The sequence below is a fragment of the Echinops telfairi genome, unplaced genomic scaffold, assembly GCF_000313985.2.
Source record: "Echinops telfairi isolate 266 unplaced genomic scaffold, ASM31398v2 ScPeMD7_7469;HRSCAF=8507_0, whole genome shotgun sequence".
Classification (NCBI taxonomy): domain Eukaryota; kingdom Metazoa; phylum Chordata; class Mammalia; order Afrosoricida; family Tenrecidae; genus Echinops; species Echinops telfairi.
The window spans coordinates 84,050,352-84,072,679 of NW_022111372.1; the positions used below are offsets into that span (position 1 = coordinate 84,050,352).

The 22,328-nt window shown below is 55.3% G+C and overlaps 1 protein-coding gene across 1 annotated transcript in view; it reads right to left on the reverse strand.

The window, feature by feature from the left end:
* AFAP1L1 (actin filament associated protein 1 like 1) overlaps nt 1-22,328 on the reverse strand; it is a 68,144-nt gene that overhangs the window by 3,764 nt on the left and 42,052 nt on the right. Inside the window, exons 8-17 of the mRNA XM_045284717.1 lie at nt 21,079-21,171; nt 19,943-20,036; nt 19,648-19,800; nt 17,992-18,203; nt 15,438-15,583; nt 14,793-14,865; nt 12,389-12,500; nt 6,864-7,031; nt 4,170-4,351; nt 1,689-1,817 (exon numbers count right to left, since the gene is read on the reverse strand). Coding sequence (XP_045140652.1) covers nt 1,689-1,817; nt 4,170-4,351; nt 6,864-7,031; nt 12,389-12,500; nt 14,793-14,865; nt 15,438-15,583; nt 17,992-18,203; nt 19,648-19,800; nt 19,943-20,036; nt 21,079-21,171 — 1,362 coding nt within the window. The remainder of the gene's footprint in view (nt 1-1,688; nt 1,818-4,169; nt 4,352-6,863; nt 7,032-12,388; nt 12,501-14,792; nt 14,866-15,437; nt 15,584-17,991; nt 18,204-19,647; nt 19,801-19,942; nt 20,037-21,078; nt 21,172-22,328) is intronic.

A 22,328-nucleotide genomic window follows, 5' to 3' on the forward strand; every position in this document is an offset into this window, starting at 1 on the left:
ACAGTGAATACTCGCGGACCGACAAACCGATGGTGACAATACAGGGTCTTCCATCTCTGCGCTGGAAGTCCACAGTCCAACCTGACGATTGAGCTGCAGTCTAGATGTGCATGGCATCGAGTTGATTGTGACTCAGCGCCCCCGGAGAGCGTTTCTGAGGCTGTAAGGCTTAGGGGGGGGCAGGCAGCCTTGTCTGGGCTGCCACCCTGATTGGAGCAGTCCAACTGTGCCACCAGTACCCCTTACAGCCCAGACAGAGGCTGGAATTTTCAGCGGGGCTGGTGTGACCCTCGGCAGTTTGGCAGGCACTTCCTAGCAAGGTTGAGATGAAGGTCACAGATGGCAGTGCTTTGGCATCTTCTGATACTCGCTTTTGGGTCACGCAATGACCAGGCACTGAGCTGCTCTGTACCTTCCACTCAGTTCACTCAGCCCGCCCTCAGACCCGTGAGCGCAGTGCCCTTGCTCTCCCCTCGTCTGGGAAGCCATGGCCTCTGACACTCCCCTAGCTGGTCCTCCTCGCTGTTAGGGCCCCTGCTTGGAGAAGCGCGCCCCGGCCTCTCTGCCCATTGCTCATGTCATCTACGATGGAAACTCCTGAGAGCTGGGGCCCTGTCCGCCTGGCCCACGGCCTCTTCCACCTGCAGCTGGTTCACAGGTGGAGTCTGTGGAGCAGGGTCACAATGCCTGCGTACTGAGCTCTGCGTAGCTTCCACGAAAGAACGGCGGAGTCTTCCGTACGAGAATTGGCAGGTGCCCTCAATGAATTTTGTTATGATGATACTTGGGATTTCCCACCATTTCAAACCGGAAGCTACCCCTCTTTATTTTAAATAAAGGTTACGTTTATGTTTCAATTTTTTTTTTAAAGCAACCCATCGCCACATTTCTAAGCCTGGAGTTCAGGTCCTTTGATATCAGATCATCCCTCCCTCTCCTCTCCTACCTGTTTCTCAGCCCGTCTCCACGGGTCTCGGCCCCTGCGAGTGCTGAGCAGAACCGCACACCCTGAGCAGCCTCGGCGCCACCTGCCCTCACCCTCAGTTCTTGAATCCAACGAGCATGGACACCAAAGGTTTGTCTCAAAACCAGCCCTGAACGGAAGTGAGACTGTTCACAGTCGTCAGTTACTCCACGTGGTGTGAAGAGCCATGTCTCCAGCGGCCACATGTGTCGACTGAGTGCTGCCATCTGAGCACTTGTTGGGGTGTGTCCCCTGGTTACCACATGTCTGTCGCATTGAGTACGTAGCGCCTTTCTAAAATCGGGGACTTCTGAAACTCCGCTGGCCGGCCCCACGAGCGACAGAGAAGGGCCTGAGGACCAGCTGCTCGGAAGGGGCCCTCAACTTAGACTTGGAAGAGGTGGGCTTGCATCCCCTCTGTCAGGGATGCCCTGCGCCTCAGCCTCCTCACCTAGGATAGGAGCCTGTCTTGTCTTAAAACACATCGGAGGCTCAGCCACTAGACAACTGGGCTTGCTAGAATGATACAGCAGAGAGCAGTAGATAGCTTTTGGATGAGGTCTGAGCCACCCCCTCGTTTCTCCCACTACCACCACCACCACTGAGCACAGGCCTCGAGCTTGACTCCTTGGATGGACCGGCGAGTGTCTGCCTTTCTCCACAGCAGCTTCTGGCTGGCCTCCTGGTGAGGGCCCATGTGAAGGGGCTTCCAGGGCTCCAGTACCTTGGCTTTCTGCAGCACCCGTCCTTGGTTGGCGGTTCCGATGGAGGGGCTCCTCTTCCTCAGCTCAGAAACACAGTTGACAGGGAGGGGTGACTCTGGGCCCGTGTTCTGCGGTGGATGTGCTACTTCCTGCAGGGAGCCGGAAACAGTCCACAGGTGAGGGCCACCCCTGGCTACCTATGCCCAGTCTGCGAGCCCTTTAAGACAGCACGATGCAAACATGCCAGCGTCGAACAGGGTTGAGTGGTGGCTGCGGGAGACACTTGAGTGCTGGGAATGAAGACATGGAGAGCTAAAATTACCCAGCCCTCACGGTGCACCAGGCACGGCACCGGGAGTTCACTGAAGTGCCCCTCACGGCTCTGAAGTAGGGGCTATTATTAGCCCCTCTATTTTACAGAGGAAAACACCGGCCATGCAGACATCAAGGCCCTGGTTAAGACCACACCGCCAGTGGAAAAGCCAGGACTCGCATCTCACAGCCCCAGCTCTGACTTTCAGTGCCGGGTTTTTACCATTTTCTTTCTACACTGCCTTCATCTCTCTCTTTTTAAAAACTATATTTAATTATTTTTTTAAATCATTTTATTAGGGGCTCAGACAGCTCTTATCACAATACATAAACATACATGCATACATCAATTGTGTGAAGCACATTTGTGCATTCATTGCCCTCATCATTCTCAAAACATTTGCTCTCCACTTAAGCCCCCGGCCTCAGCTCCTCATTTTTTCCCCTCCCTTCCCCTCCCCCCTCCCTCATGAACCCTTGATAATTTATAAATTATTATTTTGTCATATCTTACCCTGTCCAACATCTCCCTTCATCCACTTTTCTGTTGTCTGTCCCCCAGGGAGGAGGTCACATGTAGATCCTTGTAATCACCCCCTTTCCAACCACCCTCCCTCCACCCTTTCATCTCTTAAAAGGTCCAGATGGCTGCTGAGCACCTTACTAGGTGTCACAGGTGTACCCAGGGTCTGGCCAGTTCCCTGGCACCACGTGGGTGCAGGGGTGCCAGCGAGAAGTTTCTATTGGCATCCCAGCTCCCACCACCCACTAGGAGAGATCATGCGGCAGTTTAAAACGAGTCATCCTCGGTGCTGCTTTGCGTCGGTACACCGCTGGGTGTAGATCCTGCAGTGTGACATCTTAATAGTCAGACCGGGAATTCACAGCAGGTCGCACTCAGCTCCAAAGGGTGCTGCAGTCAAAAGACCCAAAGCACTCTGGGACGGGAAGGCCAGCACACCGAGTTCAGAGGTGAGAACCGGTTTGAGGTCCTCTGTTGACCCTCTAACCTTGGACAGTTGTTTTGTCCCTGGCCTTCCTGTTCACACAGTCCCCAAGGGCAGTGTCGTGGAGGGAGCAGTGTCTTCCCTTGGCTACTAAGCAGTTGGCAGTTTGAACTCACCAGCTGCTCCCAGGAATTAAGACGAGGCCGCCTGGGCCTGTCATGATCTACAGCCTAGGAAGTCCTATGGGGCAGTTCTAAGCTGGATTCCCCCAGACAGCAGTGGGTTTGTATGTACGCAGACAGAGTTACAGTCTCAAGATGAGCTTACCCAGGATTGAGGGGGGCATTAACTCCTGAAAAGAGACGTAGAGAAGGTAGCAGAGATTGGGGGATTGCGGTGATCTCCTGGGGCCCTAGAAGCTATGAGATGCTGGAAGACAGTTTCTTCCTCAGAGCCTCAGGGGAGTGTGGTTTTGCCAACCCCGTGGGTTCTAGTCTCCAGACTGTGAGAAGGGGAGCCACCAGCAGGCCTCACCTTCCTCCCGGGGAGCAGCTGGTGGGCTAGAACCGCTGACCTTACTGGTAGCTGCCTAACACTTGTTCACCACCAGAGCCCCTTTTCTGTCATAAACACGACCCCAAATTAATTGACAGCAATTCCAACTCACAGGGACCCTGCAGGGCAGGGCCAGCCTGCCCCAGAGGATCTTTCAAGGCTGTAATCTTTATGGCAGTAGACTGCCACATCTTCCCACGGAGCGGCTGGTGGGTCCCCTGCAGACCTTGTGCTTGTCAGCCAAGAGCTTAACCTCCATGCCAGCACGTGACGGCCCCCACAGAAAAGAATAGTCTAGGAGAGCCCGGGAGAAAGCACATCCCATGACGGCAAAAGGCTGGGCTCTGGAGTCAGCTGCCTGCACTTGGGATCCCATCTCCCTCTCAGCATTCTCAACCTCAGGGCCCTCACCTGTCAAAGAAGCCTCAGGGGGGTGAGTCCACACAGGTTCAAATGCTGTGCAGGCATGCGGGAACTGGTCAATGCAAGTTTGTGACTCTTGTTGAATGTAATGGTCACTATTAATATTGACCGAATCAAGAGAAGGCCATACGAGAGCTTCCCTTCTTTGCTGTCCACCTGTGGCATGCCCCTTCCCCCCAACCCCCCACCTGCTCAGTTTTCTCATTTGTGAAAGCGGCCATGAGGAAGGGATGAAGATGCAGGGGCAGACGAGAGTGGACACACCCCGCTCTTGCTCTTGCTGCTGGTCATGGAGAGCCCCAGGGCTGGGCCCCCAGCCAGGGACTGCTGTAAGCGCTCCTTCACGGCCACCAGCCGCAGCTCCAGGTCGATCCGGCGCTCCTCCCTCTCCCGACACTGAGCTTCCAGCGTGGCCACGGCGTCCTCCAGGTCCTTGAACTTCGCGCCTGTGTACAGAGACACTGATGAGAAACAGCTGAGCTGGGCCCCCAGCATCCAGGCATCTGGCTCTTGCTGTCGGCCCTCCCGGAGGGCCGCTCCAGCCCCTCTGAGCTGATGGGCCGTGGGCCTGACTTCCAGTTCCACTCTACGTGGTCTGGCCTGCCCCGGACCTCTTTCTCCATCTTCTGGAAACAGCACCCCGATTCTCCACGGGGAGACTACCTTTTCCCCTCTCGTTACCGCTGGTTTGGGTGGGCCTGACCCCACCCGGGGTTCAAGGGCGTGGCACACCATCTAGTCCTGGACAATCATCAGATTTCACCTTCTGGTCACAGTGACTGGGTTAAGGATCAGAGCTGACCTAATCCGAGGGAATCCTGAAGATTGTGTGAGGAGCCCTGGGAAGTAACGCGATGAAGACGCTCAGCGAGATGGATGGACACAGAGGCTGCAGCAGTGGGCGCACGTGGCAGCGGCTGTGCGGGTGGGGCAGGACCGGGCAGAGTTCCTGCTGTGCTGCATAAGGTTGCAGGGAGTCCGAAGGGGCTGAGGGGCACCCACAACAAGGACCCTTGGCAGCGCAGCTCTCTGCTGGGGCGGCTGAGCAGAAAGTGCAGGGCTGTGCAGCCCCTGAGTCACCACGAGGAGAGAGAATTAACCGACATGCAGGGACATTTGAGAAACCACCTTCCTGGCGGCATCATTTCAGTCCCGGGACCCCGTGCTCCGGATCTCGCTAATTTCCAGGGACATTTTTCCTATCTGCTTTTCTAAGCCAGTTAGACTTGGTTTTCTGTTAGGGCACAGCACTTTTCTCAGACCAGGGCTTCCTACTCGGGCTTTGTTGCTTATCAAGTTTAACCCAAGAGACCTGGGCTCCCACCCCCTTTGTGCCAACTGCTACATTGGGTCTAGCCAGGCTTAGACAGTGAGGGAGTTCCAGTCTTTCCTCTGAGGGAGGCTGCACGACAAGGGTTGGAGAGTGATGGAGGAGTCTTTGCTTTTGTGTGTTCATTCACACATTTCCTCAGCCAATAGTCTTTGCTGTTTACTATGGGTCAGGCGCTCCTCAGCGCTGGGTGATACATGGTGAAGAAAACAAAGGTTCTTGCTCTCTGGGAGCTTATAGTCTAGGGTGTGTAGGAGGAGACACGCAGGATGTAAGAGGAATAATCACAGGCAAGCTACGATGCCTCAAAGCGTGAAGAGCTACAGAAAAAGAGACCAAGGTGAGTGGGGCCAGGAGGTCAGCCTGCTCCAGACTCAGGTGTTTCTCTCTATTGACACGAACTGCTTTCGTGTGTGCCAGCCCCATTCATGCTGTTTCTGGGCCACATCAAACACATTTTATCCTCTAAGCCAGTTGGCACAGCAGAGTCCACATGACAGGGGTCTTACAAGCTTGTGTGGGGCCATCTAAGGTGTCACGGCTGGCCTCTCCCATCTGGAGCAGAGGGGAAGGAAGACAATCAAGGACGATATGGGGACCATTAGTCCAAAGGCTTCATGGACCAGGGACTCTCAACCTCTATGTCCCTGAGAGCGGAACAACCAGGTGTGTCTGGCTACGCTGACTGCTAGGGAGGAAGAGGACGTCCCTTCTTCCAGCACCTGGAGAAGCCTCAGGCGGAAAGTGCAGAACTGCAGATAGAGAGGGAGAACTCAAAGGACACAAGTGGAAAACGAGGTGGAAGACATGGGGGGGGGGGCAGGGCCTTCTCCCAGAGGCACGATGGCTACACTTTCCTCCATCACTCATCTACTCAGCCGCCCTGCCTCTGGATTTGAAAAGAGGGCCGTGGGGAAAAGTGGGGTTACAGAGTGGTCTCACCCCGCCCCCCCCAGCACCTGGACCAATGTCTCGCACACAGCCAAGTGTCTAAGACACGTTCCGTGGGGGAAGGGTTGAATGTAAAGTTCACAGCGCCCTGATTCTGTAGCACACTTGTTTTCAGTGGAACATTTCTCAAAGCAAGCTGGGCATTGCCATACTAAATGTGTACATCATTGTAACTCCATGGTCAGCCTCCTGCCCTGGTGGTGTAGTGGTTACACTGTGAGCTGTGATCCACATGGCCAGCAGTTCAAAACCAGCAGCAGCTCCTTGGGAGACAGACAGGGCTTTCTTTCTACTCCTGTCAACAGGGGGTCACTATGAGTCGGAATGGACTCCATGGTGGGCGAGTTTGTTTTTTGTTTGCCGCCCACCTAAAACTCAAACGCACTGCCATAGAGCCCCGTCTGACTCCCAGTGGCCCTATAGGATAGGTCGAACCGCCCCGGTGAGCTTCCGGGACTATAACTCTTTAGACGTGCCAAGCTCGGTTATTTTCCCCCAGGAACCGCTGCTGGTTTTGAACGGAATCCTTCGTTCACGGGAGGAATGATGATGATGAGAGGGGAAGGAGAAGCCACGCTCTCCTGGGAAAGACACCCGGTGACCCAAGGACGCGACTTCTCCCCGCGCCAGGTGCGCGCCAGGTGCGCCCGTGCGCGCGGGGCCACAGCCACAGGTACCCGCGTCGCCGCTCCGGAGGGCCTCCTTCAGCGCGCGCTTCTCCTGGCGCAGCGCCGCCAGCTCCGTCCGGATGGTCTCCTTCTCCTTCTCCAGCTTCTCCTTCTCCACCAGGTACCGCCGCGCATCCTCCTGGGCGCGGTTCTTGCCGTACTTGTACTGATTGGCGCCTGCAGGGAGGTGAGAGCGGAAAGGGCCTTTCGTTTTGCGTTCTAGTGTGGGTCCCTGCGCGGCTCTCTCGGCCTCAACTTGTCTATCCATAACATGGGGATGTTTAGATCGGTAGCAAGGAGAATCTGCTCTAGAAACAGGGAGCAAAAGGAGGGCTTTGGAACCCGACAGACCAACGTCTGTGTTCGCTTTTGCCCTCTGCTGGTTTTGTGGCACCCGGCAAAAGCGAGTGGTGGCGTCCTGAGACTTTCCCCCTAGGTTTCAGTTTCCTAGGAACGACGAATTGAAAGGTCGGCTAAGGCTTAAATGAGATCATTCATAGAAAGTGGGCCAATAGGAGGCCCTACTAATGTAGCATTATGATTTATTTTCTGATAATACAAAGGGTATGCTCTCAATTAAGGCAGGAAGAGAAGTTATGCACAAGGGAGCTTCCAACACTTTGCCAAAAAGAATACCATTTCCTCACAAACTGTTTGAAGTCAGTCTTACCCCCACATGACTCAGATTCACAAAGAATGCAGCCCGTAGGTGCCGCTCATTACTGGGGACAAGGGGTGAGGGGTCCAGTTGTCTACTGTAGGCTCTACACAAGACAACGGATCATCATGACAACATTATGTTGAGCATTTACTAATTGCCGGGTTATGTTAGTGAGGCAGGGTTGGTGCTGGGTGATCCGGAGCCACATGGAAGTCACCTGGGAGCAGATGCTCAGAGACATGGACCTCCCTCCAGAGCTAAGAGAGAGAACGAGAGAGAGAGAGAGAGAGAGCAAGCCTTCCCTGGAGCCTGCACCCTGAACCCTGACTCCCAGCCTCCTGAGCTGTGATGTCACAAATGCCCATTTGTTCAAGCCACCTCGTTGTGAAGTTTCTGTTACAGCAACCTAGAACACTAAGGCAGGAAGTTTCCAACAGGGCCCACGGTCCTTTTCTTTCAATAGTGGTTTAACTGAAACATAATTCACATCCCACACAATTTGCTGACTTAACCTGTACAGTTCAATGGCTTTTCGTGTATTCTCAGGGTAGTGTCACCATTACCACAATACATTTCAATCAGCTGCCAAAGAAACCTCGTTCCCACGAGCAGTCACTCACAAGTCCCCTGGACTCCCCCGTCACCCAGGTAAACAGCAGTGTGCTTCCCAGGGCAGCATGCTCGCCTATTCTGGATCTTTATAGCAGCATCGTAAGTCTGAGGTCTTTTGTGACTGCTCAGCACAGGGGTCCTCAAACTATGGCTCGCGGGCCACATGTGGCCCACCGAGGACATTTATCCAGCCTGCCGGATGTTTTTGCCCTGTTTGTTTTTTTTAGTTCAAAATAAGACATGTGCAGTGTGCATAGGAATTTGTTCATAGTTTTTTTTAAACTATAGTCTGGACCTCCAACGGGTCTGAAGGACAGGGAACTGGCCCCCTGTTTAAAAAGTTTGAGGGCCCCTGGAATGTTTCAAGGCTCACTCACTTTGCAGCAACTAGAATTACTTCCTGTTCACCCATTCATTATTTGATAGATATTTAGATTATTTCTACTATCGAGAGGGATTTCTACTATGAGACCACTGCTGTGAACACTTGTGCATGAGTTTTTGTGTGGACATCGATTGTCGTTTCTCTTGTGTATATACTGAAGAGTCAACTTTCCGGGTCATGTGGTCACCCTGCTTAACTTTTTGAGGACATGGCCCACTGCCAGGGCGGTTTCTGAAGTGGCTGTACTATTTTAGAGTTTCCCGAAGATCATCAAGGCTGCAATTCCTCTCCATTCTAGTCCACACTTGTTATTATCTTCCTGATGCTAGTTTTCTTCCATGGGCTGACTGTGTCTCTGCCCCCACAACTCCCCTCCACCCCAAGTGTCAACCGGACTGGGCCTTGGTTTTCAGCCATGTGGCCATTATGCAAATGATGTCCTGAGGCAGTGATGGGATGATCTCTGGAGATGGGAACCTATGGGAGAACCCAGAAAGAGGATTGAGGGTGGGCAGCACCACCCTTAACCCTGTCATGGCCTTGAGTCAGCGAAAGGTGGTGTTCCTGGGGTGTGGCTTGCAGCACTCTTTAACTGACGAGAGAGAAAGGGAAAGAGAAGGGAGCAGAGCTAGAGGGGACTCATGACCCCGCGAAAGAAGAGCTGGGGTGAAGGCATGCTTTGGACCTGGGATGCCTGCACCGTGAAGCTTCCAGGTCCAGGAGGGGGCTGGTGGCGGGATCGATGCCAAGGCACGGGGTGCTCTCCAAGGAATGCTGGGACCACAGATGCTGAACGGGGACAAGGACCTTTCAACCAGAGCTGACAGAGAGGGAAAAAAGCCATCCTCCCAGAGCTGGCACTCTGAATTTAGACTTCTGCTTTCTAAACAGAGAGAACAGATTTAAGTGTGTTAAAACTACCCACTGGTGCTATGTCTGTTACGGTGTGAGTTGTGAGCAAGACTTGCCAGCAAGAACGAGTCCGCTTTGATTTGTTGACTAATAATCGCTTCGGTTGCACATTTGTCACAGGATATTTGGACGGATTCCAAGGGCTTGAACAAGAGTTGGGGATGTTGGGGGTATGGCAGGAGAGGTTTTTTGCATGTGTGTGTGTGTGTGTGTGTGTGAAGGGGAGCTAATAATGATGAGCACAGGAATGAAGAAAATGTTCTAAAACTGCTTGGTGATGACGGTACAACTCTCCCTGATGTGACTGAACTAGTGAACTGTGTGATGTATGACCGATATGCCAATACAACAATACAAAAAGTCAGAGACAAAGCAAACAGAAGTCTGGAACGTTCATTCCTATGTGAATCCTGCTTGGGGTCCACTGGAAAGCTCCAGCTTTCTCAGGCGGAAGAACAAACCCGTCTGTCTTGGAGGAGGCACAGCTAGGAATGTCCCTGAGAAGCAAGGCTGGCAGGACCTTATCTCACATCCCTTGGAGGAGAGAAGGATGTCATGCTTGCCTACGCAGAGGGGCAATGAAGACGAGGAAGACCATCCACTAAGATGGATTGGCACCGTGGCCACAACAATGGGCTCACACATCACCGTGATGGTGAGGATGGAGCAGGGCCGGGCGGGGCCTTGTTCGGTCACACACACACACACACACACACACACACACACACACACACACACACGGTTGGTTGCTGTGAGTCGGAACTGACGTGACACCTACCTAACAACATGGTCCTAGTAAAACGATCAAGTCCTTGCCCGCTCGCTACCTGATAGGTTGTCCATTCAAACCACCAGCCACTCCTTGAAGGGCAAAAACCCTGTCGGTCTGCTCTAAGGAAGATTCCAGCTAGAATAATGAATGACCATGCCCAAGGACAATCTTCTCCGTCTTAATTTGGTGAGGAGTGGCTGGGATCCTTAAAGCTGTGAGCAGCCATCTAAGGTGCAACGGCTGGTCTCTCCCTGTCCAGAAGAAAGCAGAGTGAAGACAACAGATGATACGTGGACACACCGAGTCTAATGGCCACGCCAAGAGCAGTCTCCACCACCCCGAGACCAGAACAACTAGAGGGTGCCCACCTCCTACTACCAGTTGCTCTGAAAGATCATGTTAGAAAGTCCTGGATAGGGTGGAGGAAAACGTGAAACAAAACTTAAAATCATAAAAACAGATGAAGTTCCTGGTCGGCTAGAGACTGGCAGGTGCGCCTTGACTGTGGACTTTGGTTGCCCATCTGGAGATGCCCTCATCCCCATGGCTCCCTTTTCAGTCAAACCAGAGACAGGTCTAGAAGAGGGGCCGTGGTGACAGGGAGGTCTGAACACCTTAAGACAGTCAGCCATGTGAGGTTACAGAGGGAAGCACTTACTGAACAACAAAGTCCCGAGGGGCTAGGGAAGGAGGAGGAATGGCAACCGGAGACACAGGGAAGGACTGGGATGCGTGAGGTTGCATGGTGGGGACTGCCATCAATGAGAGGAGACCAAAAGTGTGTGACTTGTTGAATGGGAAACCGATCTGCTCTGTAAGCCTGCACCCAATTCACGCGCGCACATGCACACACATATGTACACACACGTAAGAAAAGGAAAGAGAGAAAAAAGATTTCAGCTCCGGAAACTCCATGGGGAACTCTGAGCAGGAATGGATCCGACGCACACAACAACAACTACAACCATTATGCTTCTCTTGTATCCCAGAGGAGGGCCTACGATCACTGCACCATGACCTTCCTATTGCTCAGAGGAGACACTGAGACCAGAGAGGACAGGACGCTTACAAGGTTGCCTTGCCCGGTCAGCAAGTCAGCGAGGATGGGACATGTCTCCTGACACCCCAGCTTGACCCTCTTTACCAATCGGATGGACCCATCATACAGAAAAGCATTTTACTGGATGAAAGACAAGCCCTCAAAGTATAGAAGGCAGAACCTCTTGATCATGTGCAGTGGGGAGGGGGTGGATATACAACAAGGCAGAAGAGATTCTCAGGAATTCGGGAACACGCTGTCCTACCAGAAGCTAGCTTGCCTACAAAGATAAAAAACATCCAAGGGAGACTCGTATTGACAATCAAGTACGACTCAGAGAGGCGTGCATGTCTGGTGCACGTTCAATGGCAGTGGGCGTCACGACTGTGCCCTGTGTCAACTGGGCATTCAGCGAGTGCACCCACAGTGCTGGGCAGAGCTGGGGGCTGTGCCACGGACGTGAGCCACCCTTTGCATGCCGGCTGTCTCCAGGGCAAGGGGAGGGGTTCAGTTCTCCACTTACCACCCCACCCCAGATCACAGTAGTAAGCTCTGGTGGTATTGTGGGTTAGGTGCTGGGCTGTGAGCTGAAGCATCAGTGGTTCAAACCCACCAGCCACTCCATGGGAGAAAAGGGAGGCTATCTGCTCCCATAAAGATCATAGCCTTGGAACGCCACATAGGGCGGGGATCGACTCGGTGGCAGGCAATCTGGTTTGTGTGGGCAGCTGAGAGATAAATGCTGAGATCTGTTCTTGGCCCTACTGGATATTAATGTAAAACAAAATTATAGATTGCCAATATAAAAAAGTAAGTCGATTTTACATAAAAGTAAACCGCTGGTCTCTTTGAAAGATTTGGCTAATGTGGACCCTGGGCGGGTACTGCTCTGCGGCAGCCCCCTGCTAGGCTGGGCTGGGCTGTGAGCACTCTGATTTCAAAGCGCCCCCCCCCCCCAACAGAACCTACCCTGTTTGTTCTGTTTCCTCTCTGAGGCCACATGCCAGCTGCTCCCAACACTGGCTGCTTGTGCCGCGCAGGGACTGTTTCTTACATCTCCCCTCATCCTCTGGCCCCTGGAGGACCCCTGAGGTGGACAGCTTGCCCCCTGCCTCTGTGCAGAAGGAAGGGACCCCCCCTCCCCCCAACTCACTGGAGGCATGGCGCTTGACTTTGACCTGCGGGTCCACCAGATGGGACTTCTCGCTGCAGGAGGAGGCGTGGCGCTTCACCTGGGCCCCAGGGGGGCGCTCTGGCTCCTGGTCCTGGGCGAGGGAGAGAGGTGCAGGGGGAGACACGCTGAGGGGCAGTGGGGTCAGACTCCCCTGTGGGGGAGTGGGTTCTAGCCCTGGCTGGGTAGAGCAGGCAGGCTCTCTGAGAGGGTGACCTTCCGCCTTTAGGTCTGAGTAGCACTCAAGGATTTCTAAGCCACTTTCAAGACCCCTGTGAGGAACCCCGGTGTCCCAGAAGGTGGCTGGTTCAGAGCCACCGAGCGGCTCTGCCAGAGAAAGGCCTAGCGATGTACTCCCATACAGAGGACAACCTTGGGAGCCCTGTGGGGTGTCCTACCCTGCCCTGGAGGGTCCCCGTGTATCATTGGGGGCTCGGTGGCAGATAGAGGCCCAGACCTTCGTGTGGGGATAGCAGACTACATGGGAGCACCTGCGGAGAGGAAAAGTTAAGAAACGGATGAGCCGCCTGCCGTTGAGCTGATCCCGGCGTGGCAGAGTGGAGCTGGGCTCCCTCGCGTATCCCGGGCTGTTTTCAGAAGGAGACCTCAGGCCTTTCTCCTGAGGTTCCCAGGCTGGATGCGCATCCTTTGTGGTTAGCAGCCAGCCTGTGAACTGTGTGCCCTGCCCACAGACTCCTAGAGGAACATTCGAGTCTCCAAAGGTTGTGGATTGTGTGTGTGTGTATCTCCTATCATTCGGAAGTCTCCCTCAAATGTTTTGAATAGCCAATCCAGTGTCTTCCCTAAAAATTAAAGTCATGGACGTGCGTGTCCGCGTTTGAAGGTGGACATGGCTTAACGACCTCTGGACATGACGAGGATTGTGAACAGCCAGTTCCCGGCGGAGCTCGGGAACCGTGACGGAATCTAGTAAACAAACACCGCACTGACGTCCTGTCGATGCTGACTACAGGATGGAGTGACACTGCCAGGCTGTAGGGACCAGAAAGCCTCACCTTTCTCCTACAGAGCAGCTGGTGGCTCAAACTGCCGCCCTTGTGGCTAGCAGTGCGGCGAGTGACCACCACACCCCCGGGTCGCAGTGCAACGGAACACATGCGACTTGACAGCAAGCCCGTTTGCCCCTCTGCTCTAGGCACTGTGCTGAGTCTCTCTGGGGAGATTTCATGTCCCCCTGGGGACAGTCCTGGGAGACAGCGTCTCCCTTACTCATCTGCAGCTGGGACTCGACGCCCAGGGAGCTGAGGCACAAGGTGACTTGGCCTCGGCCCCAGGTCTGAGTGCACAGTTCACATCCTTGTAGCACCCAATGGCCCTGCTGCCAAACTGTGCAGTGGAGACCCAGCTTCAGCTGCCTCCACGGGCTCCCGTGGGTCTGCAGAAGGACCGTGTCAGTAGGATGAAGGAGCTGCTAGCACAGGGAGTCCAAGAGGTGAGGGCACACAGTGCTCCCCATCAGGGGTCCTGGCCCCCACACACTTGGTGCTTTCGCAGGCTGACCACCTCTCTTCGCTGGCTCAGAGGCCCGAGCCACCCGGCAGCATCCAGTCTGAATGCGGCTTCTCCTCCGAGTGTCCCATTGGGGGTGGGTGGGTGGGGGAGGCCCAGGTCATGCTGCCAGGGGTATCCTAGGCTGTGTGAAGGCCACAGAGGCCTCTCTGTGAATGCACCAACGGGCACTTCCTCGACTCAGTGAGCCAGACAGGGAGACTCTGTCTTTGGAGCTAAAGCCCAGCCTATGGACGCCACCAGCTGCCCAGTTTCAAATGGTTCATGTGCTCGGCTGCCCACCCCAAAGGGGAGTTTGAGGCCGCCCAGAGAGGCCTTGGAGGAAGGTCTGCTTCTGAGGACTCTTCCACGGACACCCTGAGGGGCATCGTGCTCCTCCAATGGTCAGGGTCGCCGTGCATCTGACACGACAACTGCTCTCTGTCGCTGCCCTCTGCAGCCCACAGAGACCCCTTCCCTGCACTCGGGTGCTAACGGAAGACTGATGGTCTGCTCCCATCCAGAGACACCACGGGACAAAGGCCTGGCGATCTGTTTCTGAGAGAACAGCCGTTAAACACCCCGTGGAGCACAGGTCTTCATCTGCAGCTGGTCCGAATCAACCTGACCGTGATTGGCATTGCTTCTTCCTGACCGGGGCTCTCTCCCCTGCCTTCTGGCCAGGGAGCCCTGGGAACCTGGGCCACTATCTGTGATAAGAAAGGACTCATCACACTCTGCTGTGACACCAAGGGACCTCTCTGAGGCTAAGGAAACAAGGGGCAGCTAGGGACAGAGAGAGGGGATGGTCCCTCACTGACCAGGGCCCTTTGCCACCCCCTCTACCCCCCTCGCCCCTGGCAGCCCGGGTCAGTACCTGCACCTTTTCGTATGGAACATCATCATAGACGTGGGGCTCGGGCCATGCATTCTGGCAGGAGCGTGCATAGCTGCAAAACAGACAGGTCAAGGGAGGGGGTGACACTGTGGCACTGGGTTTCGACTCAAGCAGTCGTTCCTCTGAGAGGTGGGAGGGTTCTGATGGCAGGCACGGCAGGTGGCCGCATTGCCACAGAGGCTTTATAGGGAGTGACTCAACTCATTCTCATAGAGACGGACCAGGAGCCAACTGTAAATAAGAGGAGGCTACCTCTACTCAGAGAACAGCAGCCAGCGCCAACGTCCCAGCCAGCTCTGCCAGGCCTGCACGCCCTGTCCCAGCCACACGCCTGCCAGCATGCCCCAGGGGCCGAGAACTTAAGGTCCCCCTGGCACAAGGACAGGGCCCAGCCATGAACCCCACCCTTACTCCTTCCCTCCACAGCTTCCTCCGGGCGAGGGGCAACCCCTCTGGCTGGCTCCCATCTGGCCGAAGGAGGAGGGCACCCAGAGGGGCTTCCCAAGTAGTAGTCTTTGGCAGCTCGCTGTCCCTTCCCCACCCAAACCCCATGCCGGGGGCTGGCCACTGAGCCCCCGAGAGGGATGGCGGAGGAGACGGCGCTGGCAGTAGGCAGAACCTTACAGGAAGGAGTTGCGTCCCGCACTGATGATGCTGGTTAGGGTCTCCACGTCCACGTAGTCGTAGTGCAGCGCCTCAGGGGTGACTCGGGAGCCCGTCTCCACCAGCAACAGGCCCAGCCAGCGGCCCATGTCCGAGGAGCAGCTGGCCTGGGGGGGTGGGGGAGGTTGGGGGGAGCGGCACAGTTGTTCACCGTGGCTGCCCTGGCCCTGCTCACGTCCTCCCAACCCAGATACTTACAAGGACCGGCCGCATCCCCCGCACGCACGTGAGGCTCACAAAGGATGAGGGCTAGAACACACCTCTAGAAATCCCTCACGCCGGTCAGGTCTCTGCTTGAAGGCCATCTCCCCAGGGAGGCCCTCCCGGACACCTCTCCCAGGTAGCATGTCCTCTCAGTCCTCAGGGCCTTCCCAAACCCTCCCACGGGAAAACAACATTTAGGTTGTTTATGGAATTATGTTTTACAGTGCACAACATTTAAAGTGTGGCAATGAACTGACGTAGCAGAACATGGCCATCATAGCACTCTTCACCTCCGCAGCTTTAGTGCCTTTAAATATGTTCCTCACGCTGTGCAGTTGTCCCCCCATCTTCTTACCGCAGATCGGAAGCTCTCACATAGCCCAATTTCCCCCTTCGCATTACAACTGCCAGATCATCAAAGTGCTTGCCGACAGGACAATCTCCACACTTAGGTTAGTTATCGTGCAAAGGTTGGTCTCGAAAGATCGACTTACCAGACAGAAGCTGAATGTGAATAAAGGAAGCATACTGCCAGAAAGCCCCACCCACTCAAATACGTTAAGGGGAATGAGAACCGAGGGAGCCACAGAGGCCACCTTTGAAAGGTAGGAACGAGGGAGACAGCGGGTGCCGGGTAAAGAGAACAAGACCAAGAAGCCTGGTTTTAGGTCTAGGGCTGCGGCCGGTCCTCTGTGGACTGTGGATGAAGCACTCGCTGCTGCCTCAGTTTCCCTATTTGTCATATGACCCAGGGCCATCAACTCCCTTCCGGCTCACAGTGCCCCGCTGGAGGAGAGGGTGGAGCGGCTCCTCAGTTTCCCAGGCTGTAAGTGATCACGGGGCGGACCGCCTCATCTTTTCCCTGACCCGTGGCTGGTGGTTGGGTACGACTGGCCTTGAGGCTAGCAGAATAAACTTTTTTATTTTTTAAGATCACTTTATTGGGGCTCCTACAGTTCTTATAACAATTCACACATCAATTGTATCAGGCATATTTATACCTATGTTGACATCATTATATTCTAAACATTTACATACTATTTGAGCCCTTGGTATCGGCTCCTCTTTTTACCCTCCCTTCCCCCTTCCCACCCTCATGACCCCTTAATACAGTGGTTCTCAACCTGTGGGTTGTGACCCCTTTGGGGGTCAAACGACCCTTTCACAGGGGTCACCAGATTCATAATAGGAGCAAAATGACAGTGATGAAGTAGCAATGAAAATAATTTTATGCTTGGGGGGGTCACCACCACATGAGGGACTGTATTACAGGGTCGAGGCATGAGGAAGGTAGAGAACCACTACCTTGATAAATTATAAATTATTATCAATCTCATATCTTACACCCACTGCTGTCTCCTTTCCCCCACCTCCCCCCACCTTCCTGGTATCGCGACTCCCATTGGCAGACTAAAACTTCCACCCCTGCACCGCCTTCTTAGTAGTGTGAGGGGTACTTATTCACAGTTTGCCCAGAGATAGCTCTTCTCTTTAAATTCCCACCAGCAGAAGGACTGAGATGTAGAAGAGGACGCCGACATGCTCTGCACCACCCCAGGGCCACCAGCAGAAGGACTGAGGTGTAGAAGAGGACGCCGACATGCTCTGCACCACCCCAGGGCCACCAGCAGAAGGACTGAGGTGTAGAAGAGGACGCCGGCATGCTCTGCGCCACCCCAGGGGAGAGCTCAGTGCCGTGGGCAGGAAGGACAAGCACCCATGATTGTGTTCAGCCACTGGTCACAAATGTTTAGGGTGCGCTGAGTGTATGCTGGGGAGCCCTTGTGGCGTAGTGGTTACACCTTGGGCTACTAAGCTGTTCGATACCACCGGCCACTCAGAGGGAGAAAGATGAGGCTATCTAGTCCCCTAAAGAGTCGGACTCAGAAACTCAGAGGGATGGCTCTACCCTGTTCCCTAGGGTCACTATGAGTCGAATTGACTCGAGGGCAGTGAGTCCTATATGCAGGGCATCGTGCTGGGTCCTGGGAAAACACTGTATGCAGAAACAAACCGGTTACTGCCTTCATGGAGCGTAAAGATTTCAACCCCATATGTGGGGAGAAGTCTTTCTAAACATGTGAGATGCTGGACGGGCTAAGTAGGTTCCTTTGAAGGCACTGCTTTAATTGGGGGGTTGGGGGTGCGGGCGGGAGGCACTTGGTAGCAAGGCTTGATCGAGTTCCAGAATCCTTTTGAGAGGGTTTGGAGTAAACTAGATGCCTATTTGGTAGGGGATCCCATGGTGAAAGAGAACAGACTCCAGACCCGGATGTCCTGTCACCATGGCCACCGAGACCCTTCCTCTCACCTCCAAGACGGTGACCTCCTGGCGGTTGCGCAGGATCCTGAAGGCAAACGGGTGTCTGGGCCCGAAGCCTGGGGCCACCTCGCAGCCACAGAGGGCGATGGCGTTCACGTGGGTCCGCAGGTCCGTGCGGTCCTTGTGGAAGTACAGCGTGCCGCACTTCAGGCGGCACCAGCGTTCCTTCCAGCCCTGGTTCACCAGCACGTTCAGATAGCCTGGCGGGGAGACAGCAGTGAGACTTCGGGAGACCTGGGCGTGGGGATGCAAGTCAGTGCACAGGTCAGGGGCCGAGGGCAACGCTGTCTCCCAGCTAGAACACAGGCCTCCTGGGTCCCAGATCAACCCGCTGTCTCCTGCCTGTGCCCCCAGCTGCCCTCCCTCCTGCGTTTGGGCCCTGTGCATGAACGGCAGTCCCTTGGTGGCACAGATGGCTAATGTGCTGGGGGGCTAATCAAAGAATGGTAGCTAGAGTTCAGAGGTGCCGTTGAAAGCCCTGTGGATCACAGTTCTACTCCGACACACGTGGGGCCACCATGCGTTTCAATCAACTTGAGGGCAACTGGGCTACTAACCTCCAGGTTAGCAGTTCAAAACCACCAAGCTCTCCTTGGGAGAAAGATGAGGCTTTCTATTCCCAGAAAGAGTTACAGTCTCCGAAACCCAGAGGGGCAGGTCTACCCTGTCCTATAAGTCAGACCCGGTTTGCTATGGGTCTGACTCACTGGGCGGCAGTGAGACTAGCACTGATAATGGCATTGCTCGCTGGTGCACAGCGTGAGTCTTATCAAGGTTGGTGGAAAGGGCAGAGATGGCTATCACTGATGCATAAACACAGCTCTCTCTCAGCTTTACTCTTAATTACCCAGACCGAAAAGGGCGGATGAGGCTGCCACCTAGGGGCAGTGAGTGGGGACAGAAACATGCAGCCACTGCACAGGCTCTGCAGAGGAAGGCAGCAGGGTTGAGGCTTCTTTCTTAACGCTTTAAAGCCACGCGTTTTCATACCAAACCTCCCTCTCCCCCAAACCCATTGCCATCGAGTCGCATTATGACTCCGTGATCCTAGAAGGACAGGGTACAACTAAATGCCCCTATGGGTTTCTGAGAATGCAATTCTTTACAGGAGGAGAAAGCCGCATCTTTCTCTCTCGGAGCGGCCTGTGGTTTCAAACCGCTGACTTTGCGGTTAGCAGCCCAATGTGTAACCACAGAATATTTCTGCAGCTCCTATATGTAATTGACTGGATTCCAGTCTATGGGACACTGTATTTACATGAACAAAATAATACGTGTGCCCCTCTGAGACACTCGTAATCCACATTGAAGACGCGAGCATGCTTCCTAAATTATACATGTAGCATGCTGTACGGTGGAAAGGGTGGTTGGTACTTTCCTCCCGTCAGAGTGGAGGAAGCTGAGGCTCGCAGGGAGCAGAGAACATGGCTCTGTTGGCATTTCCTTCGGCCAAGCAGCAGGGCCTCGTGGAAGACACTGACCGCAGGATGGGTGGGGTCAGCTCCCAGCTGCTCACTCCTTCCCGTCTCTGGGTGTGGGATGGACAAGGCAGGGAGGGACTCATGCCTCTGCTCCAGGAGCCCAGGTAGCCCGGGCCTGGGCCCTCTTCCTCCCCCTGCCCCCTGCCCTGTGGCCTGTACCCACCACAGCATGGGACGTCCTCCTCAGCCGAGGACGTCTGCAGCTCGTCCGCCAGCGCCTTCTTCTTGGAGAAGCTGATGATGCGGGTGATCTTCCGGCCCGCGGCCCTGCCCATGGAGCCCTTCAGCTCTGCAAGGCTGCTCTTCTTCCCTCTGCCTGCTGCCACGGAGACGGGTCAGGGGCCGGAGGGAGCGCCCAGCTCCAGTCGCACCCACCCCAGCCTTCCTGGTGGTCTCGGAAGGAGACCTGCTCTGCCACAGTGCGCCCCTCCCAGCCTGGGGCCCCCGGAGGCTCCTACCATGCTCACAGGCTTCCCGGCGGCAGAGGGTAGAGCTGTTGTCACCCAGGCCCAGGCTGTCGGAGTCTGAGGTCCGCTTCTCTTTGGCCAGTCTCTGGGGAGAGACAGAGGCCGCCCCGCATCAGACGGTCCACCCAACCCACAGCCAACAACCACTTCTCTGCAGGTGCCCTTTGCCCAAGGGACCAGGGGGGACAGTGGTGAGTGAGGAGTGATTGTGTCCTCCTGGTCTACTGGTGTGTGTGTGTGTGTGTGTGTGTGTGTGTGTGTGTGAAGCCATTTATTAGAATGCATTGAGGCAAACAAATGTCCGTGGGGTTTGGACTGTATTTGATAGGTGCCAGGGAGCTGGGGGAAGGGAGGGGGCATTTAAACAGGGTAGTGATGTCATACAAGTGGGCATAGGAGAGCATCTTCCTGTTCCAGTTGACACTGGACATGGGGACGATCAAGAAGACAGGGAAGTGAGTGGTCAGACACTTTTCAGGTTGTTGCCTCAGGGACACGTGAGTGGCGATGAGAGAGTCCATTATGAGCCTGGCTTGGGCCAGAGTGCGGTCAGCACCCATTTCCCACTTGATGACTTCACTGCCGGCCAACATTATTTTTACTCAATGTGCTGACTCTGGACCAATCACTCATTCAATCCTGCTCCCTTGTTTGCTGTGGCTGAAGTGCCTCCTCGGTACTACGAGGAAGTCCCTGGGCAGGCCATCCGTCAGCTTGCTGCTGTTCGTGCCCTGAGTCACTTCTGACTCCTAGCACCCTGTGCCCAGCAGAAGGAAACACCCCTGCTCCGGCACCATCCTCACTCGGGTCACGTCTGCACCCATTGTTGCAGCCACAGGGTCAGTCCATCTCCTCACTGCCCCTCTCTCCACTGGGCAGCGGTCCCTCGCCAGGAACTGGTCTCTCCTGGTAACCGGGCCCAGGCATGTGGGAGGAAGTCTCGTCATCCTTGCCTCTAAGGAGCACTCCAGCATTAGCTTGGTAGGCATGGATGGAGCAGCTGTAGTCGTACCAGCCTTGCTGGGCACTGGCCCTCCCCATGTGGCTTGGGGCTCCTCCGGGGCACGATCTGCGCTGTTGTCCCTCTGCTTGACCCCAAGGAGCGCGCCCTGGTATGACAGGTGTACCTTGTCCGTGTCCAGCTTGCACAGGAGGGTTGGGGACCGGGGGACCTCCACGCCCTCCGCTGCTCCCACGGGCTTGCTGACGTCTCGGATGACCTGGGGAGGCGCACAGAGTGTGGGTGAACGGGCAGAGCAGGGAGGGAAGCAAAGAGGGCAGGTGAGGCTGTGTGGTTAGGGCCATCATGCAAAAGGGGTCCGGGCCACGGGGGAGGAGAGAAAGGTGGACGTGGCTGCTGGCCACATGCTGGGTGTGTCAGGTGTGCAAGGCTGTCTGTGGTATCTGTCTTCTGGACACGGGACTGGGAAGCAAGAGGCTTGGTTTCAGGACCTGGCTGCACTGCTAATCGTGGTGTGGTTCTGGGAAAGCACCCAGCCTTGGCCTCCACATCCGCCCTTGCTTAGAGTTGTGTGAGGGCCTGTGAGCCGAGGGGCATGAGAGAAAGGAGCCCCCTACGTGGTGAGGGCCTCATCCCTGCCACCTGGTCAGCCCTCCACAACACGTGGGTGGCGTGGTGCCTAGAGCTGCTGCCTCCATTTCAGGGGTGGCACCACGCAGTCCCCAGGCTGGTCCTCACTCCCCAAGGCCACAGCGCAGTGAGCATCCAGGTCATGAAACAATGGCGGCCACCCTGCTGCTCACAACCAGGGGGCTCAGGCGGGTGCCCCCCTCCTGTTCCCACTGCAGGCTGGTGGGTATGGAGCATGGTGACCCTCAAATTACAGACGAGGGTGTCGAGGCAACGAGGTGAGGCTGCCTGCCAGTGGCACCGGCAGCCCAAGCCAAGGGCAGACAGAGTGGCTGCCTGCTCTTAACTTCTGGGCTGATGGCTCCCAGGTGGGGGCGTCAAGGCAGGTCCCTAACTCAGGTCCAGGACGCCTTCCTGGGACCCATGAGCCTCTGCGGGTGGAGCCTCTCTCTTCTGCTCCTCAGACAAAAGCAGCTGGGACAGATCAAACATGCTGGTGGGAGAGCTGGCTCTCACAGGAAGGAAGGGAGGGAGGTGTGTGACTGCATTGTTCCCGCAGGAAGATCGGTGGTGGAGAGAGAAAGGCATCCCACAGGAAATGAAACTGAGGACCTGGGGGTGGGTGGGGTGGGGGGAGGCAGCATCAGCACCCCAGTGATCCAGCACTCACTGGCTGGTGGGCACCCTGGGAAGCATTCGCTGTAACCCTGACACTCCTGAGATCCATTATGCAGATGAGATCACTGAGGCCCGGAGAGGCCCAGTCATTCGCTGGAGGTCATTGCC